The sequence below is a fragment of the Aquarana catesbeiana genome, linkage group LG09 (assembly GCF_042186555.1).
Source record: "Aquarana catesbeiana isolate 2022-GZ linkage group LG09, ASM4218655v1, whole genome shotgun sequence".
Lineage (NCBI taxonomy): Eukaryota > Metazoa > Chordata > Amphibia > Anura > Ranidae > Aquarana > Aquarana catesbeiana.
The window spans coordinates 37,280,563-37,301,226 of NC_133332.1; the positions used below are offsets into that span (position 1 = coordinate 37,280,563).

Sequence of the window (20,664 nt, forward strand, 5' to 3'; positions counted from 1 at the left end):
GACTTGTAGTTCCTCATTACTGTTGGATGGACTTTTTCTCTCAATTTTTATTTGCGCTGCACTATTTATTTTATCTGCCTCCATGTATGCCTAAAATCTCTAATAAAAATGATATTGAAAATTAAAGAAATACACATGCCTCTTGTATTCAGACAATATCAGTTTATCCCACAGTTTAGCTGTAATGCTATAGTTAGGGCTCAGTCAATCAGGTGACCAAAGGAGTGATAAAAGCAGACAGTTGGACCATGGTTTTACCACCCCAACCATACACCTAAAGAAGGGCATGCAGCCACTCAGGGCTTTACACGATCTGTGGCCAATATTCTTTGCTTCGTGGCTGAGGCAAAAAGTAAACTGCATGCTGCATTTGACAAGCAATACTGCCACAGAATGCAACCTATTTAGTACAGAACTTCACTTAATTGGGGAAATTTCACTTTAAGTCATCCTCGCCCACTCCTCTTTAACATTTGGCACATCTTTTTTTTGGGGGGGGTACCTGGTTTTGTCTTGGCAATCCATGTGGAAACCATCCCTCCCCGCAGTCTTCTGGGACATGTCACAGATCCCAGAATTCAGCAGGACCATTCACAATGCGCAACGTGGCTCATGTATGTGCAGTGGGCAGCCAGCTGTGATGCTGCAAGCTGTCACAGCCAGTTGCACAGAGTTAAGATGCCGGCCACTGGGAACCATAAACCAGTGGAAAAAAGTTTGGGTGAGCACAGCCATGGATCCCGGGAGAGGTGAGTGTGTGTTTATTAAAAGTTTTTGTAGCTGCTGACTTTTAATTTTTAGAAATATGACTGGAGCTCCTCTTTAAGTGTATGAGGCCACACTGCAAGCACCCTCCAACCACATTCAATGCTCATCGCGTGATACAGTGGGGTCAGCATTTTGAGAGAGTAAACAGGTGGTGAGAAGGTGACATATCACCTCCTCACCTGTGAAAAACCCTCTGAAAAGAAGGTGCAGATTGCTTTTCAGAGAGGAGGCAATGATAGCCGCATATTTAAACAGGTCTTTGGAATCGTGTTGGGTTAATATTAGTGACTGTCCCTATTATTAGTGATTGTGTAATCTCCTCAATAGAGGCACCGATATAAAAATCATAAGAATGTGCTGTTTATAAAGATATCATTTACAGGTAAAGCCACGAAGTTGTATGATAGTGTATGACTGTTTGATGATGGTGCAGATAGTGCACTTACCTCTCCTCTCTAGATCTTCTCTTCCATATTCACTTAACTTCTTCAATTGTTCAATACATTCATTCTCCAGGTAATCCTTCTGTTTCTTCCCCCATTTCACCTCCGGACTGTTCCATTCCTGTGTACTGAGCTGAGCCTCATGTATGATTGGGATATAGAGTCCTCTGTCTATGTCCAGGAAGATGACATCTCTCCCATCATATCCCAACTGTGTAAAGCCATCAGTGCTTCCGTCATCTCTCAGCTCACAGCCAAACATCCACTGGGCAGTATGGAAGCCTGCACACGGCACAGGGACACATTACATGGGAGCATGTGCAGTAGTATACATGATATGGTTTGTGAACACCTGAATATCACACATACACTATATGACCAAAGGTTTGTGGACACCTCTCCAAATGATTCACTTCAGATGTTCCCAGTGAAGGCTTTACTGAATGCTACAGCATCCAATAACATTTTAGACAATTGTTTTTTCCAATCTTGTGACATGTTTGGGGAAGACCCTTTTCTGTTTCAACATGACTGTGCCTCAGTCTACCAAGCCAGCTTCTTAACCACTTCAATACTGGGCACTTCCCCCCTTCCTGCCCAGGCCAATTTTCAGCTTTCAGCGCTGTCGCTGTTTAAATGACAACTGCGCAGTCATGCAACACTATCAGGGCCATCATAACAGCATCATGGGCCCCTGGGCAAAGTAATGCTATGGGGCCCCTACAAGCTTGCCCCAATTTATGCACCTACTCTCAAGAATGAAAGTAAGAAAATTTCTACTTTACAGCGTGTCACTTGCTAGTGTCCCCTGCCACCAGATTCAGCGTGTCACTTGCCACCAGTCCCTTGCCACCAGATTCAGCATGTCACTTGCCACCGGTCCCTTGTCACCAGATTCAGCGTGTCACTTGCCACTGGTCCCTTGTCACCAGATTCATCATGTCACTTGCCACTGTCACCTGCCACCAGATTCAGCATGTCACTTGCCACCGTCCTGTGTCACCAGATTCAGTGTGTCACTTGCCACCCATCCCTTGCCACCAGATTTAGCGTGTCACTTGCCACCCGTCCCCTGCCACCAGATTCAATGTGTCACTTGCCACCCGCCCTCTGCCACCAGATTCATCGTGTCACTTGCCACCTGTCCCCTGCCATCAGATTCAGCATGTCACTTGCCACCCGTCCCCTGCCACCAGATTCAGCGTGTCACTTGCCACCCGTCCCCTGCCACCAGATTCAGCGTGTCACTTGCCACCCGTCCCCTGCCACCAGATTCAGCATGTCACTTGCCACCCGTCTCCTGCCACCAGATTCAGCGTGTCACTTGCCACCTGTCCCCTGCCACCAGATTCAGCGTGTCACTTGCCACCCGTTTCCTGCCACCAGATTCAGCGTGTCACTTGCCACCTGTCCCCTGCCACCAGATTCAGCGTGTCACTTGCCATCATCACCTGTGACCAAATTCAGCGTCACTTCCACCTGTCCCCTGCCACCAGATTCAGCATGTCACTTGCCACCCGTCCCCTGCCACCAGATTCAGCATGTCACTTGCCACCCGTCTCCTGCCACCAGATTCAGCGTGTCACTTGCCACCTGTCCCCTGCCACCAGATTCAGCATGTCACTTGCCACCCGTCTCCTGCCACCAGATTCAGTGTGTCACTTGTCACCGCCCCGTCACCAGATTCAGCGTGTCACTTGCCACCCATCCCGCTACCAGATTCAGCGTGTCACTTGCCATCGTCACCTGTCACCAAATTCAGAGTGTCACTTGCCACCCGTCCCCTGCCACCAGATTCAGCGTGTCACTTGTCACCCGTCCCCTGCCACCAGATTCAGCATGTCACTTGCCATGTCACATCACCAGATTCAGCGTGTCACTTGCCATCGTCACCTGTCACCAGATTCAGCGTGTCACTCGCCACCCATCCCCTGTCACCAGATTCAGAGTGTCACTTGCCATCCATTCCGTCACCAGATTCAGCATGTCACTTGCCATCCATCCCGCTACCAGATTCAGCGTGTCACTTGCCATCGTCACCTGTCACCAAATTCAGAGTGTCACTTGCCACCCGTCCCCTGCCACCAGATTCAGCGTGTCACTTGTCACCCGTCCCCTGCCACCAGATTCAGCATGTCACTTGCCATGTCACATCACCAGATTCAGCGTGTCACTTGCCATCGTCACCTGTCACCAGATTCAGCGTGTCACTCGCCACCCATCCCCTGTCACCAGATTCAGAGTGTCACTTGCCATCCATTCCGTCACCAGATTCAGCATGTCACTTGCCATCCATTCCGTCACCAGATTCAGCGTGTCACTTGCCACCCATCCCATCACCAGACTTAGCGTGTCACTTGCCACCCGTCCCCTGCCACCAGATTCAGCGTGTCACTTGGCACCCGTCCCCTGCCACCAGATTCAGCATGTCACTTGCCACCCGTCTCCTGCCACCAGATTCAGCGTGTCACTTGCCACCTGTCCCCTGCCACCAGATTCAGCGTGTCACTTGCCACCCATCTCCTGCCACCAGATTCAGTGTGTCACTTGCCACCTGTCCCCTGCCACCAGATTCAGCATGTCACTTGCCATCATCACCTGTGACCAAATTCAGCGTGTCACTTGCCACCTGTCCCCTGCCACCAGATTCAGCGTGTCACTTGTCACCGCCCCGTCACCAGATTCAGCGTGTCTCTTGCCACCCATCCTGCTACCAGATTCAGCGTGTCACTTGCCATCGTCACCTGTCACCAAATTCAGAGTGTCACTTGCCACCCATCCCCTGCCACCAGATTCAGCGTGTCACTTGCCACCCGTCCCCTGCCACCAGATTCAGTGTGTCACTTGCCATCCATTCCGTCACCAGATTCAGTGTGTCACTTGCCATCCATTCCGTCACCAGATTCAGCGTGTCACTTGCCACCCATCCCGTCACCAGATTTAGCATGTCACTTGCCACCCATCCCGTCACCAGATTCAGCGTGTCACTTGCCACCCATCCCGTCACCAGACTTAGCGTGTCACTTGCCACCCGTCCCCTGCAATCAGATTCAGCGTGTCACTTGGCACCCGTCCCCTGCCACCAGATTCAGCATGTCACTTGCCACCCGTCTCCTGCCACCAGATTCAGCGTGTCACTTGCCACCTGTCCCCTGCCACCAGATTCAGCGTGTCACTTGCCACCCATCTCCTGCCACCGGATTCAGTGTGTCACTTGCCACCTGTCCCCTGCCATCAGATTCAGCGTGTCACTTGCCATCATCACCTGTGACCAAATTCAGCGTGTCACTTGCCACCGTCCCCTGCCACCAGATTCAGTGGGTCACTTGTCACCGACCCGTCACCAGATTCAGCGTGTCTCTTGCCACCCATCCCGCTACCAGATTCAGCGTGTCACTTGCCATCGTCACCTGTCACCAAATTCAGAGTGTCACTTGCCACCCGTCCCCTGCCACCAGATTCAGCGTGTCACTTGCCACCCGTCCCCTGCCACCAGATTCAGCGTGTCACTTGCTATCCATTCCGTCACCAGATTCAGCGTGTCACTTGCCACCCATCCCGTCACCAGATTTAGCATGTCACTTGCCACCCATCCCGTCACCAGATTTAGTGTGTCACTTGCCACCCATCCCGTCACCAGATTTAGCGTGTCACTTGCCACCCATCCTGTCACCAGATTCAGTGTGTGACAAGTGACACTCTAAATTTGGCCACCGGTTCCTCTCCAGAGACACAGCCGCCCTCCCCACTGCTGACAGGAGGAGGGGGATAGGCAAGAAACAGAGCCCTCTTCTGACAGCGGCGGCTCGAGGGGGGAGGGGCAGCCCAGTTCCTTCTCTTCAGACCCGCTCATCATCGGCACTTGAGCTTTGGCGCCCCCCTCTGCTTTAGCTCGCTCAATCACTCAGGGAGGCTCAGGAGAGGTGGTGACAGCCCAGCTTGCAGGCGGAACCAAAGATGCTGCCACATGCTGGACTGCCTGTGCCCGCTCAGCCCGACTCCCTTGTCCCACTGCTAGTACTATTTGTCTGGCTCTGATGGGGCCAGGGCCTGTGCAAGACTATTTTGCGCCCTAGGCAAGACCAGCTACTTGCAATCCCCCAAAAAAACAAAACTTCTGTACCTCTAAAATATAATTTCTATACAGTATAGAAAGGGCGCAAAATAGTCTAGCACAGGCCATGTCTATACCCCCCTGTGATGTTTGTTGCCCCCTCATTGAACTGCCATACACAGCGAGCATAGTTGCCAACATTTAATTTTTTTTGTTTTTAGAGGACTGGGTGACAGCAGAGGGACTGGGTGACAGCAGGGGACTGGGCGATAGCTGGGGGCTGGGTGACAGCAGGAGACTGGTCATCAGCAGAGGCCTGGGTGACAGCAGAGGACTGGGTGACAGCAGAGAGACTGTGTGACAGCAGGGGGACTGGGCGACAGCAGGGGGACTGGGTGACAGCAGGAGACTGGTCATCAGCAGAGGCCTGGGTGACAGCAGGGGACTGGGCAACAGCAGAGGACTGGGTGACAGCAGAGGACTGGGTGACAGCAGGGGGACTGGGTGACAGCAGAGTACTGGGTGACAGCAGGGGACTGGGCAACAGCAGAGGACTGGGTGACAGCAGAGTACTGGGTGACAGCAGGGGGACTGGGTGACAGCAGAGTACTGGGTGACAGCAGGGGGACTGGGCAACAGCAGGCAGAGGACTGGGAGAAATTGGGTTGAAAACTTACAGGGAGGACAGTGCTACAGGAAAAAACAGATACCATCTTGATCTTTGTCAGCTAACAGAACTTTTTTACTTATATGTAAAAGTCTAAAGATAGAAGTAATAAAGTTGACAAAGCTTAAGATGGTATCTGTTTTTTTCTTTAGCACATTCCTGAGTGTAAGAAATCAAGCAGAGCAGTTTTCAACCCAATTTCTCTCAGTCCAGTGGCTGCATAAAAAAGAAAACAGCATTTTTAGAGCCTTTTTTTTACCTCCATGTTGCTCTGCCCAGAAGAATCGTGCGATCATCCCTGAGGCCGGTCGCTCCACCCCCCAGTGACAGACGGGGTCACCCCTTGCCTGGCTACACCCCCTCACGAATCCCAACCATTGACAATGAAGGAGGCGGGCCAGCTCCTCAGCATCAATCTGAGCCCTGAGCTGTCAAACAGCTCTGCAGCTGGGGGAGGCGGGGAAGAGATCTGTCAGTGTACATGTGATAGTTCCCCGGGGGCGCGCAAAGGCTTGTTATCCTGACCAAGTCATATGACGTCCCATCAGGATAACACAACCACTTTGCCGACGTCATTTTGTTTGATGGCGGCCGGCAAGTGGTTAAAGACATGGTTTGATGAGTTTGATATGGAGAAACTTGAGTGTCTTCCTTTAGAGCCCTGACCTCAACCCTACTGAACACCTTTAGGATGAAATAGAATACTAATTGTGATACAGATATTACCATCCAACATCAGTACCTGACCTCACAAATACTGTTTTGGCTGAATGGGCACAAATTCCAACAAACACCCTCCAAAATTTTGTGGAAGAGTAAAGGCTGTTATAGCCACAAAAAAGGGACCAACATCCATATTAAAGCGGAGGTTCACTGAAAAAAAATATTAAAAGCCAGCAGCTACAAATACTGCAGCTGCTGACTTTTAATATATGGACACTTACTGTCCGGGGAGCCCGCAGTGTTGGCAGCCGAAGCCGATCCGTCCTTCAGCTTTCGGCTGCTGCCGCCGCCATCCTCGGTAAGGGAATAAGGAAGTGAAGCTGTGCGGCTTCACTTCCTGGTTTCCTACTGCGCATGCGTGAGTCGCGCTGCGCGTCCTCTCAGGTCTCTGCTGTATTCTGTGTCTCACAGAATACAGTGGTGGAAGAGGACAGAGTAGGCGGCAGAAGTGGCGTAGGTCGCCGCAATCACCGCGGTGATCTATGCCAGGAAGTGGGAGCAAATACCTGTATTAGACAGGTATCTGCTCCCTCCTTCCCCCTGAAAGGTGCCAAATGTGACACCCAAGGGGGGGGAATCCAAAAAGTAGAAGTTCCATTTTTAGGTGGAACTCCACTTTAATGACCATGGTTTTGAAAAAGGATGTCCAATGAGCTTACAGAGGTGTAATGGTCAGGTGTACACAGACTTTTGGCCATATAATGCATATCACTTTTAATGTACCCATTAGTTTTTAAAGGGAGGAGAGACAGTTCAAAGCATAAAAGCGCGTTCACTTTGAAACCCCAATCATGTGCAAAGTAAAGAAAAAACATAACATGATTTTTTATTGCATGTGATTAGGAAGAAGTATGCCTAACTTCTCTTTATTATTACTAAGACTAAGTGAACATTAATTTGCAAAGTGGACAGTCTCTTTTCCTTTAGCAAATAAAGCCCTATGCATGACATGAAATATATAATGTTAAAGAGCTCAGCTGTGAGAACCTCAATGTCTCGTACTGTATAGCCGCACATTGGTTCATTAAATTCTATTTTGCATTTATTATTGGCTCTTTTTGATTGACCTAAATATCTGCATGCAGATCTGTTTGATTATTGGGAATGGTTCAAGTCAGAAATCCAGGCAATCGTGATTTGGGATCTTCATGCATATACACTTGTAGCCAGGGTCGGCTATTATGCTTATAATTTAGAGACATGTTCTGTGTTAATGTGGGGTTGGCTCCCTCTAGTGTTTGCTGGGTTCTATGTGTTAATTTCCTTTTTCCTGTGTGAGGATGTAGTGTCATGGGACGTGTAGTTCGTGAAGTGACTGTGTGCCAGGAGGACTGATCTGAACTACAAGGAACAGAATGCTGAGTGAATAGAACAGACTGCTGGGAGAGGACATAAAAGGGGCTGGCGTGGCCTAGATCAGCCTCTCTGGACACTGTTTTGTCTCTGCCAGCAGAAGGTCTGTGTGATAGGGAGTTTGCTGAAGATTCGTGGCCTACACATAGGGACAGCTATACCCAGAGGGATCTCTGCGGACAGCATCGCTTCTTCAGTGCAATGGACCGGAGGTTATTCCAGGTCATCCAGAGGCACCTGCAATTCAGATTCATCATCTGCACTGTTATCTAATACATCTGAGTTCCAGAGTGGTGAGCGGGCACAGCCCATGTTATAGTTAAGGACACTGCTGTTAAACATCACCCACACAGTTTAGCTAGTGGTACTTGTAGTCCCACAGAAGTTAAATCCAATTCTATAATGGACACAGCAAGTAGATGCCTGTGCTCAGTACACATTACTGATTTCAGTAGCCACATCAGATGACATCTTTAGGATCATAAAAGAAGGAAGTTATAACACTACCAGGATAAATCACAGCTTTGCTAGCTTTGCTACACTTTGCCATTCTGGATTACTTTATCTACAACATAAAGAGGCTAGCTGAAGATGTCTGGATTTCAAAGAATACCCTTTTTTCACCTTTTTGTTATCTTCTCTCCTTATCTGTTCTAATTGCATTGAACTGCTAAAGGGAGCCATCCCATTGAATATTAGATTGTTTATACTGTTTCTCCACATTGTGCAGGTTTTTCTAGCCTGTGAGTTGAGGAGGCAGAAGGGAGAGATCTGACACATAAAATATAGTGCCAGGTGTCTACTCTCCTGTTAACCTGTTCACATAGGTTTCTTTGATTGAGTTAATATTTGTGTTCATCCACAGCTAAAAAGACTTTACACCAATATATTGTGTTTATATGATAAGTTTGAGATAAAGGGCAGTGTATATTGGAGTGTTTTCATTACTGACAAAGTTGATATATGTATATGTGTCTTGTGTTTTTAAATACAGTAAACATATTTGAATTTTTTCCTTAATACTGTGTGAGTCTCTACTTACTACCACAGCTGGTGACATGATGGAACCCAGGGTATCAGAGGTAAGGGAGGATTTGCAGAGTCGAGGTAATCAGTGGGATACAGTGTCTATTAGCAGCCCTTACGGGGGTACCGCTACATTTGGAGGTCCCACGAGATACCCCATGTGGGACACTTGAGCAAGTCAGGTGATGTGTCTAGGGTAGAAGAAAATATGGACCCGGTCACTGCCACTGACTGGGGCCGAAAACATGGGAGCCGGTTGGATACATAGCTAACCACAATTCTGAAACTGCCAGGTGTCCGGTGGTTCGACAAGGATGTGTGACAGTTGATGAAGAAGGCTGTCCCAGATCAAGGGTCTTACCTTTTAGACTTAAAATATGAGTATGATGAGGATTGCACGTACGTTCTCTTGGAGTGGAGGGAGAGTATTTCAGCAGAGTTTCACAAGAGTGTCGTAAGTCTGGCGGAAGGCCTTGATGGTCAAGTAATCCCATTGCAGTTGACAGGTGATCTGGATGAAGACCCCTCCCAGACGCAACAAGAAAGTCTGGTTGCAAACGGCTCAGTTGTAGGTAGTCCAATGGCTGGAATGCCCTGTGCTTCATTCTACACAGACATGAGTTAGGGGTAATCAGGGGTATGGGAGGTTGCAATTTTTCTCAGGCTGTGTTCCCATCACAGAAGGAAAGGAAGAGTTTGACAGCTGGGTGGATCAAGCCATGCAGGCAATATAAGACTGGAATGTGTCTGAAGCTGTAAAAAGACAATGGATCAGTGAATGTCTTCAGAGTCCAGCAGCAGATGTCATTTGGAGTCTAAAAAGAGGAAAACCAGACTGTGAGGCTATGGACTACATTGAGGCTCTGTGTGCTGTCTATGGACCAGACTGGATGTACAAATTTGAACATACTCACCAGTGGCGAGGAGAGAGGTATTGGATTATGTTGTTCGGGTGGATCAAATCCTGCATCAAATCATCCTGAAACAGGGGATTGATCCGTGTGAAGTGGACAGAGCCAGATTGGAAAGAATTCTGCAAGGGGCTAGGCCCAACCATCCAATTGTGCTCCGGCTACTATTGAAAGGAACACGAGAGGCCCCTACTTACCCAGAGTTGATGAAGTTGGTGAGGCAAGAAGAGGCCTTGTTGGATGAAAAAAATCAAGAGGCCCGGCTTATGGCGAAGACCCCCCAGAAGGCAGAGAAGGTCGCAGCCCAGTCAGCTCAAGTGGACACCAGTGTGCCGGAAAGTGACGAGGAATCTGAGTGGGGAGAGTGCCCCAAGACTACTGTGGCGCAATCCACACCCAAAGTTACTACAGTCAAGTCACCAGAAAACAGAGCCCAAGTTCAAGAGCAGGTGCAACAAGCTTTGCTGCATGTTATGGAGGCTCAGGTCAAAGCACAGGCCGAAAGAACCGGTATCCAGAAGTGTTTCAAGTGTGGGGAACCAGGGCATTTCAAGGCGCAGTGTCAAAAGAAGGAAGTAAGTGTCGAGCTGCTGGCAGAGCATGTAAAGATATTACAAAAACTGTTCTTAGATCAGAAGGCAGGAAACTCTCAGGGGTCTCAGTGAAGGAGCCAGCTGGGAACCCTGACAAGAAACAGAGCTCCAGAACTGGAGGAAGGTCAGGAAAAGGCCTCAGAAAAATGGCCTGGCATCGACACCTTCATCACTCTCACAGCCAAGTAACCCGTCACTTGGGTCAGGGACCTGGGCACAGATGATCAATGCTTTGTCACCACATAGGGCCACTGGAAGCGACCTTCCAGCGATTGATGGAGAGAACGGAAGGAGACATGAACCTAGTAGATGTGTTAGTGTATCTTGACGACATCATTGTGTTTGGAAGAACATTAGAAGAACATGAAGCTAGGTTAGAGAAGGTTTTTTCATGACTCCATTAAGAAGGATTGAAGTTGTCTTTGGAGAAGTGTCCATTCTACAGAACCTCTGTCACATATCTGGGTCATGTTGTCTCTGCAGGAGGGGTTGCCATGGATCCGCAGACGTTGGAGGCTGTTACCACATGCCCCAGGCCAAGAACTGTGAACTAAGATCTTTCTTGGGGTTCTGCCCTTATTATTGGCGATTTTTGGGCTCGGCCCCTGAATGAGCTGTTACAAGTGGTCATGGACATAGGAGAGGATGGAGTCAAGGCGAAAAAGTCTGGTGGTCGCAAGAAAGGAGAGTCAGTCCAGGACCAATGGACTCCTCAGTGAGACAGAGCATTTTGGCAGTTAAAGAAGAGTCTCGCTGAGGCCCTGGTCTTGGCTTATGCTGATCCTGGCAAGCCTTATGAACTTCATGTGGATGCCAGTAGAGAGGGCCTGGGAGGAGTTCTCTATCAAGAACAGAACAGTGGTGTCAGACCCGTGGCTTACGTGAGTCATAGCCTTAAACCAACTGAGAGGAATTACCCTGTTCACAATTTCCTAGCTCTAAAATGGACAGTGGTAGACAAACTGAAGGACTATTTGTATGGAGCAGAGTTTGTAGTAAAGACAGATAATAATCCCTTAACCTACCTCTTGACATCAGCCAAATTGGATGCCACAGGGCACAGATGGCTGGCAACTTTGGCTGGGTTCAAGTTCAGTTTGAAGTACCGAACTGGGGCAGGAAATCAAGATGCAGATGCTTTGTCTCGCAGACCTCATAGGAGAGAAGAAGAGTCAGAGGATTGGGCCTATGAGACTGAAGAAGGTGTGCAGGCCTTGTGCCAAGGCATGGCTCAGAAGATGAAGGGAGGTGTTGCTGCTGAGTCTATCGGAGTTCACCCCTCTGTGGGCTGACGCAAGTCTGAGGTGAGGGCTTACCTCAGCTGTCCAAAAGAGATTTAACCACTTGCCGACCACCTCACGATGATATACATTGGCAGAATGGCACGGGCAGGCAAAGTAAGGTACCTGTACGTCACTCCCTCCCTGTGGGCGGGGGGGAAGATCGCGTGGAGCCGGCAGAAGAACTTGGACACCGGGAGAAGAGGTCGAACACCAGGAGAAGAGGCCAGAGAGATTGAAGAAGAACCAACCGACGCCAGGAGAAGAGGCCAGAGGGACCCCCGAAGTCGGAAGAAGACCCCCAGAGTTGGAAGAAGACCCCCGGAGCTGTCTAATAAATTACTTTAAAAACCTGTGTAGTGTGTTTTTTTTATTGACACTTTTTCCCCCAGGTGAATAAGTAGGGGTACCATGTACCCTATACTCATTCACATAGGGTGGGGGGCCGGGATCTGGGGGCCCCCTTATTAAAGGGTGCTCCCGGATTCTGATAAGCCCCCTGCCCGCAGACCCCGACAACCAACGGCCAGGGTTGTCGGGAAGAGGCCCTTGTCCTCATCAACATGGGGACAAGGTGCTTTGGGGTGGCGGGGGCCGCAGGGCGCCCCCTCCCCCAAAGCACCTCCCCCATGTTGAGGGCATGCGGCCTGGTATGGTTCAGGAGAGGGGGTGCCGCTCGCTCGTCCCCACCCCTTTCCTGACCGGCCAGGCTGCGTGCTCGGATCGGGGTCTGGCATGGATTTTGGGGGCCCCACACCGTTTTTTCGGCGTAGGGGGTTCCCCTTGAAATCCATACCAGACCTAAGGGCCTGGTATGCCCCACGCTCGCCGCAATAGGAAAATTTGTTTTTCCTATTGCACCGAGCGCAAGATGCAGTACCCTGCCCTTGCGTCGTATCTGGTCCATCGGACCAGCATACAGACGAACGGGCTTTCCGTCAGGAACTGAGTCCAGCGGAGTTACGATGTAAAAATTTAAAGCAGGCTTCAAATCTAAAGTACGTCGGATTTCCGACTGAAACGTTCCGTCGGAAGTTCGATGCAGACCACACACGTTCGGATTGTCCGCCGGATTTGGTCCGTCAGCGTCCGTCGGACCAGTCCAGACGAAAACTCCGACCGTGTGTATGCCCCATTAGGGATGGAGTGTTGTATAGGCGAGGTCCTTCAGAAGACAGAGAAGAGAAATGGCAGTTATTCCTTCCCGAGAAGCATCGTTCAACCATTTCGACCTCTTTGCATGATGATCATGGGAATTTAGGGACAGAAAGGACTTTCCTGCCTAATCAGAGAGGTTTTACTGGCCTAATATGAGAGGAGAGAGCGTTATTGTCACTCCTGTTTAGCATTTTTTCATGGTAAGATATTACCAGCCAGGGCTGCTCCTATGGGACATTTGTAGAGCCAAGAGCCTTTAGAGTTGGTTTGCATTGACTTCCTGTGCCTGGAACATGATACCAGCGAAAGAAATAGCATCCTGGTGGTGACTGATCACTTCACTCGTTATGCACAGGCCTATCCTACCAAAGACCAGAAGGCGAGCACTGTGGCTAAAGTCCTTGTTGAAAAGTTCTTTGTAAATTATGGGTTGCCTGTCCAAATTCACTCCGATTAAGGAAGAGACTTTGAGAGTGGACTAGTCTATCAGCTGTGCACCCTGCTGGGCATAAAAAAATCTCGGACCACGCCTGAGAGGTTTAATCAAACTTTGTTGAATATGTTGGGAAGAAACAGCACTGGGGAAATCATATTGCAGCCATGGTACATGCTTACAACAGTACTGTGAGTAACGCCACTGGTTATTCTCCATATCGCCTCATGTTTGGGAGAGAAGCCCGTCTTCCTGTTGACTTAGTTTTTGACACCTCAATTGACAATACTTCTTTGACCTGTCACAAAGGTTATGTTAACAGATTACGGAAGAACCTGCGGCAAGCATATGAGAAGGCTATGGAACATACCTCAGCTAGGGAATCAAGAAACAAAAGGAACTTTGACCTAAAGTGGATGTAAACCCGAATTTTTTTTATGTCATAATGTAGAGTATAACATTTCCTATCATTTGAGCCCAGTCTTGCCACAAAGAGTTAATCCAAATCTGAGCAATCCTCTTTTATTGTTCAGTGAGATAAAACTTGACAAACAGAGAAAAACTTTGTCAAATCCTCCCCCTTTCTGTGAGTGACAGGTGATTTACATATCTCGTGCACTAGCCTAAGACATGCATTATTTTTTAATTCTGACCCCCACTCCTTTTTTCAGCAGCTCTGCAAGGATTGGCTGTTCCACACCTCAGCATGATTTGGCATTCTGAAGTCATGTGGTTACTTTCCTGTCTTGTCACTGGATGTTAGAGACCATAGCAGAAGTTCAGTGTAAGAAATACACAGGAGAAAATGCATATTGACAAGGGGAGTGTAGAGGTGGGCGGGGAGCCTACTGACATCACGACTCCCACCCACCGGGCTCCAGACAACAGACCCACCCACAGAATATGCAGTTTTTCGGGTCTCATAACAGACAGAGGGGAGACATTTGACAGGTAAGGATACATGCAGGAGGCATGTATATCCTCATAGATAACTCCTATGGCAGTATTTTTTTTAAAGGATGACATTGGGTTTACATCCACTTTAAAAGTGATGATACACAATTTGCAACCCAGAGATCGTGTGTTGTTGAAGAACCTGGGGGTACCAGGGAAACATAAGCTGGCTGATCGATGGCGACCGCAACCTTATGTTATTTGTAAACAGCTTTTTGGGCTACCAGTCTACCAAATCAGACCTGAAGGAGAAAAAGGTCCTCTGAAGATGTGGCATCGAAATCATCTGCTTCCATTGTCTGATGTGGTTAGAGTGCCTCAAGTACCTTTTTCATCTCCTCCAAAGCCAATTTCATCTAGGACTCATTCACAGAAACAAATTTCTATTCCTTCTGTTTTGTCAGAAGAGGATGAAGATGAGGAAGATTATGTACCACCGCAAGTTCCTAGCCCTACTGTCTCATCAGGAAAAAGGAGAGATGATGATGAAGAAGAAGAGGAAGAAGATGTAGTGGCTGTGCCCTTTTGGCTGTGGCTTGCAGAAAATGAACCTGATAACTGGACTATGAATGAGAAGGGAGGAAGAATGCCAACTAAAGTGTCGCCTGAGGTTGTAGATGCTTGTATGGGTGTGGAGAATGGAGAATGTCAGATACCTCTTTCTGCTCTCCTTGAGGAGATTGATATTTCCTGCCCACTGCCAAGTTCTGAATCTGCAGTTATGGATCTTCCTTTTAGAGCCTTGCAGTCCTGATCATACCAGAGGATCAACCAAGAATCCTGTTCAACCTACTGAGAAGTATTCCCCAGTTCGGTTGAGGCGAGATGTACATCCTCCCAAGAGACTCACTTACGATACTCTAGGAGAGAACTCTGATGAACTGACTCATACTATTCGCAGGCAAGCTCCCAAACCTAAACCTCCTACTGTTAATTGGGTAGGGGCGACTCTGCTCTGACCTCTGATGCCAGTGGGTGGGACACTGCAATTGCCCTGGCCTGTTTAAAAACTGAGTTTGAATTAACTGAGAGTCTATATGAATGGTTTCAGCAAAATCCAGTTGAATTTAGACTGTGGTTGGTGTGATTTTAAATTTGTTAGTAACCTTTTCTTCTCAGCAAGTTATTAGAATGGATGTCTCCATGTCTTTGGGGACCAAAGAGTTCAAGTGGGGGGAGAATGTAGCCAGGGTCGGCTATTATGCTTATAATTTAGAGACATTTTCTGTGTTGTTAATGTGGGGTTGGCTCCCTTTAGTGTTTGCTGGGCTCTATGTGTTAATTTCCCTTTTCCTGTGTGAGGATGTAGAGCAAAGCATCATGAGCGAGTTTGGGGTGGAGGAACTCGACTGGCCTGCACAGAGTCCTGACCTCAACCTGACAGAACACCTAAGGGATGAATTAGAGTTGAGACAGGGAGCCAGGCCTTCTCATCCAACATCAGTGCCTGACCTCACAAATATGCTTCAGGAAGAATGGTCAAACATTCCCATAGACACACGTCTAAACCTTGTGGACAGCCTTCCCAGAAGAGTTAAAGCTGTTATAGCTGCGAAGGGTGGGCCAACTCAATATTGAACCCTACAGACTAATGCCCCGTACGCACGGTCGGACTTTGTTCGGACATTCCGACAACAAAATCCTAGGATTTTTCTGATGGGTGTTGGCTCAAACTTGTCTTGCATACACACGGTCACACAAAGTTGTCGGAAAATCCAATCATTCTGAACGCGGTGACATAAAACATGTACGTCGGGACTATAAACGGGGCAGTGGCCAATAGCTTTCATTTTTATTTTTTTATTTATTCTGAGCATGCGTGGCACTTTGTCCGTCGGATTTGTGTACACACGATGGAAAATGTGTGATGGAGCCTACACACGGTCGGAATTTCCGACAACAAGGTCCTATCACACATTTTCCGTCGGAAAATCCGACCGTGTGTACAGGGCATAAGACTGGGATGCCATTAAAGTTCATGTGTGTGTCAAGGCAGGTGTCCCAATACTTTAGACAAGGGGTATCCAAACTTTTTTCAAAGAGGGCCAGATTTGATGAAGTGAACATGCGTGAGGGCGGACCATTTTGCCTGACATTCTTCGAACCAATAAAATTCGGTCTAAGTGTGTTCGTCCGAGCACTAATACACTGCCCAACAAGAAATCTCTTGCCTTTGTGGTTGTGTGGTGAAGAGATGAGCTTGGGTGCGTTATTTGGATATACCATATTTATCGGCGTATAACACGCACCTTCACTTTAAGAGTTTCAGGAAAAAAACTAAATTTTAAATAAAGAACTGTGAAGCAAAATAAGGGTCAGTGCCCATCAATGCAGCCTAATCAGTGCCCATCTGCAGCCTCACAAGTGCCATGAATGCAGCCCCACCATTGCCAAGAATTCAGCCCCACCACTGCCAAGGATTCAGCCCCACCAGTGCCATGAATGCAGCCCCACGATTGCCATGAATGCAGCCCCACCATTGCCATGAATGCAGATTTACCATTGCCATGAATGCAGCCCCACCATTGCCATTAATGCAGCCCCATCATTGCCAGGAATGCAGCCCCACCATTGCCATGAATGCAGCCCCATCATTGCCAGGAATGCAGCACCCCCATTGCCATGAATGCAGCACCCCCATTGCTATGAATGCAGCACCCCCATTGCCATGAATGCATTACCCTCATTGACATGCAGCACCCCCATTGACATGAATGCAGAACCCCCATTGACATTAATGCAGCACCCCCATTGCGATAAATGTAGCAACCCCATTGCTGTGAATGCAGCCTCACCATTGACATGAATGCAGCACACCCATTGACATGAATGCAGCACCCCCATTGCTGTGAATGCAGCCTCACCATTGACATGAATGCAGCACGCCCATTGACATGAATGCAGCACTCCCATTGCCGTGAATGCAGCCTCACCATTGACATGAATGCAGCACCCCCATTGACATGAATGCAGAATCACCATTGCCATCAGTGCAGCCTGATTCATGCCCATCTGCAGCCTTGGAGGGGACAGGGAGGGGGGCAGGATAAGCGCTGACAGATACCATTCAGGAGAAACTCCTTGCCTCCTATTATGGACAGAACAGTCCAATTGCAGCTCAGGAGACGGAACTTCCTTTTACAGAGGCCGCCGTGTAAACAGGAAATTCTCCTGTATGTACGACACTCATCCCACCCCCTCCCTGTCCCCTCCAAGGCAGCCAGCATATATATTTTTGGTGGCCCCCCGCGCTCGGGGATTCGTCGGGGGCCACAAAAGACATACATGTCCAAATTACCAGGCAGGCCGCTTGAAACCGAAACGCGGGACGGAATTTGCCCTGCGGGACGGACTTTGGACGTGCCTGCTTTAGACAATATAGTGTATTTAACTAGAGCAAAAAGTGACACATAGGAAGCATAGCACAACATCCTGATTATGAAATTAAAACAACCTGAAGAGAAGAACAAAAAGGGACTTTATGCTGTGCATAAACCCAAGAATGAAGACACGTGACCTTGATTGATAAAACTTAAAAAAAAAAGTATGTTTATGGACTCCTGATGAAGCACTAAAATTATGAAATGCATTGGAACCAACGACAATCTTCCTTCATTATTAACCAAGTCTTACATCAATCCTTTATATACTGTATTTATTGGCGTATAACACTCACTTTTTCACCATGAAAATCGGGTGCAAATAGCGTGTGGGTGTTATACGCCAATACTTCAATTTCGGCTGCCTCGGGGGCAGGATGAGTGCCATCAGATTACATACAGCGAGAATCTCCTGTTTACTTGGCGGCCTCTGTAATAGGAAGTCAATAGATGGCAATGGCGAGGCTGCTGCATTGATGGCAATGGCGAGGCTGCTGCATTGATGGCAATGGCGAGGCTGCTGCATTGATGGCAATGGCGAGGCTGCTGCATTGAGGCAATGGTGAGGCTGCATTGATGTGGACTAATAAGGCTGCATTGATGGCACTTGTGAGGCTGCAGGTGGGCATTGATCAGGCTGCACTGATGGCAACGGTGAAGCTGTGAATGGGCACTTATTTTGCTTCAAAGTTCCTTATTTAAAATGTAAGTTTTTTTTCCTGAAACTTCCCTCCTAAAATGAATGTGCGTGTTATACGCCTGTGCGTGTTATATGCCGATAAATACGGTAATTACATAATTTGTGGATATGTGCAACATGCTATATGTATATGGTAAATAGGGCTTAGCAGGAAGTAGCCACTTCTTAGGGATGGGATTGCTATACTTTACACTTTAAAAGTTTTTAACTTATGAATCAATAAACTTTTTGTTAGGGTTTTAAATCAAGGTCACATGCCTTTATTTCTTGGGGTTATGCATAGCACCTTAAAGTCCCTTTTTCTTCTTCTCTTCATGTTATGCCCAATATATCTTTATAGTTATTAGGTTTAATGGTATAGTTTTACCAGGTAGTATCTGGGTTTGGTACATATACGCCATAGGAAGATGAAGCTGAACTTCCACCTGGTGGGGCCAGTTGACCTACTGCACTGTGCATTCCTTCCCTTATGGGCTGATAGTTAATATATAGTCTAGGCGTAAATACATGCCCTTTGTGGTATGTATAGGCTTACGGGTATAGATACTATGAGGATACACTTCAACTTATTGATACCCTCATTTTTAATTGAATCCTTGTTTGAGTCTCGCTGAGATTGCCTATTCCACCTGGAGATGTTTTTAAGCTTATATTGACAGTGTTTGACCATACAGTAGGTCACTGACATTGCCTATTCCACCTGGAGATGCTGTACTGCTTATATAGATAGTGTTTGAGCACAGGACGTGGATATTGGACAGATCATATTATGAATATGATTTGTGGATATATAATCTTACACCTGTGGCCATAATTCATATTCTAATCTCTATTTCATTCCCCCCTTTTTTACTGCAATCTTTATCCCCTTTTTATTGTAATACTTTACTCCTTTTTCTCATTTAGTTTTTTCTTCCTTTATCTCATATAGTACTATGTCGGCTTGTTATTGCGCACATTTCTTCTGCGCTTTAGAATAGCTCTCCCATGCCTTGGGGAGGGCGTTTTTTTATTATACCATTATATATATATATATATATATATATATATGTTTTATATAAGTTTTACCAGTTAGTATCTGTCGCTGCCTTAATTCTTGATTTCTTAGGGGGATGGTGGTTGGAGCTGTCATTCCACGACTGACCACCTAACACTCTCCTATTCATATACTCATTATTTTAATTAGCAGTTTATTTATATCAATGATAACATTCTCATTTTCCTTTTTATTTTACATACTAAGTATGCATATATGCCTCTTATGTACCTTTGTCCTATATATGCCATTTTTGTTTATAACATGAATATTAGGGAGTACGGTACACACAAGTTCTATTAGCCTATAGGGAACTGCCGCTTGATGCGTGCTGTACATGGCTACCTCCTTTCCTCTTAGTTCAGTAATGCACATACAACACTGCTGAGTGCTTACTCGTTGCTATCTGAGAAGGGGAGGAACTTGTGTGCCCATACGCCTATAAGAGCTGTCAGGTGTAGAAAGATGGCACCGCCTTTGAGAACGTCCAATGACAAAACGCATAAGGTGGGGCTACGCTTTAACGTAATTTCCACTAGGTAGCCTAGGGCGCATGTGGAACGCACGCTGCGTCCTGGCTTCCCTTACCTAATTATCATTGTGTTTTTCTTTCGGTTCTCCCACATTTTGGATGGGAAACCACTGACTTTTATCTCTTGCAATAAACATATATTTTTAACTACTACACTATGGGAGTCCCCCCTTTTCTTCTTATGAGGACTCAGTTCTGAACGCTGGGAGTGATTTTTGGGAAGGTGCTGACCAGTGTGATCCCTCACCTGTGGAGACAGCTGGTGGATCCCGAAAGACCTACAGATGGAACTTCGGGTAAGCCTAGGAGGAAGCCTACCCACGACCACACACTTATGCCTATTACCCCTGTAGGGGTGACAACATTTGGTGAGTGGGGACACAACGGGGGAGCACCTTAAGTGACTTTATCTGCTGAGCCCCGAAGTCACCCAAAAGGATCACAACCGGCCATTTTGGAATTACACTCCTGTGATATACATCTTATTCCCTGGGACTTTATATATTTTTATTTTCATATTTATATATTTTTTATATTATTTTTGTTGTTATATTTCATTATTTTTGTTTTTTCACGCACAATCTGTATGGGACTTGGTTCATATTTTCATCTATATATATTTTTTATATACCCCTTGTGGCAGAGCAAGGCTC

General features: G+C 47.4%; 1 protein-coding gene across 1 annotated transcript in view; it reads right to left on the reverse strand.

Moving 5' to 3' along the window:
- Nucleotides 1–20,664, reverse strand: part of LOC141107522 (major histocompatibility complex class I-related gene protein-like) — a 63,853-nt gene that overhangs the window by 20,070 nt on the left and 23,119 nt on the right. The window contains exon 3 of the mRNA XM_073598314.1: nucleotides 1,215–1,493. Within this exon, the coding sequence (XP_073454415.1) occupies nucleotides 1,215–1,493 (279 nt within the window). The remainder of the gene's footprint in view (nucleotides 1–1,214; nucleotides 1,494–20,664) is intronic.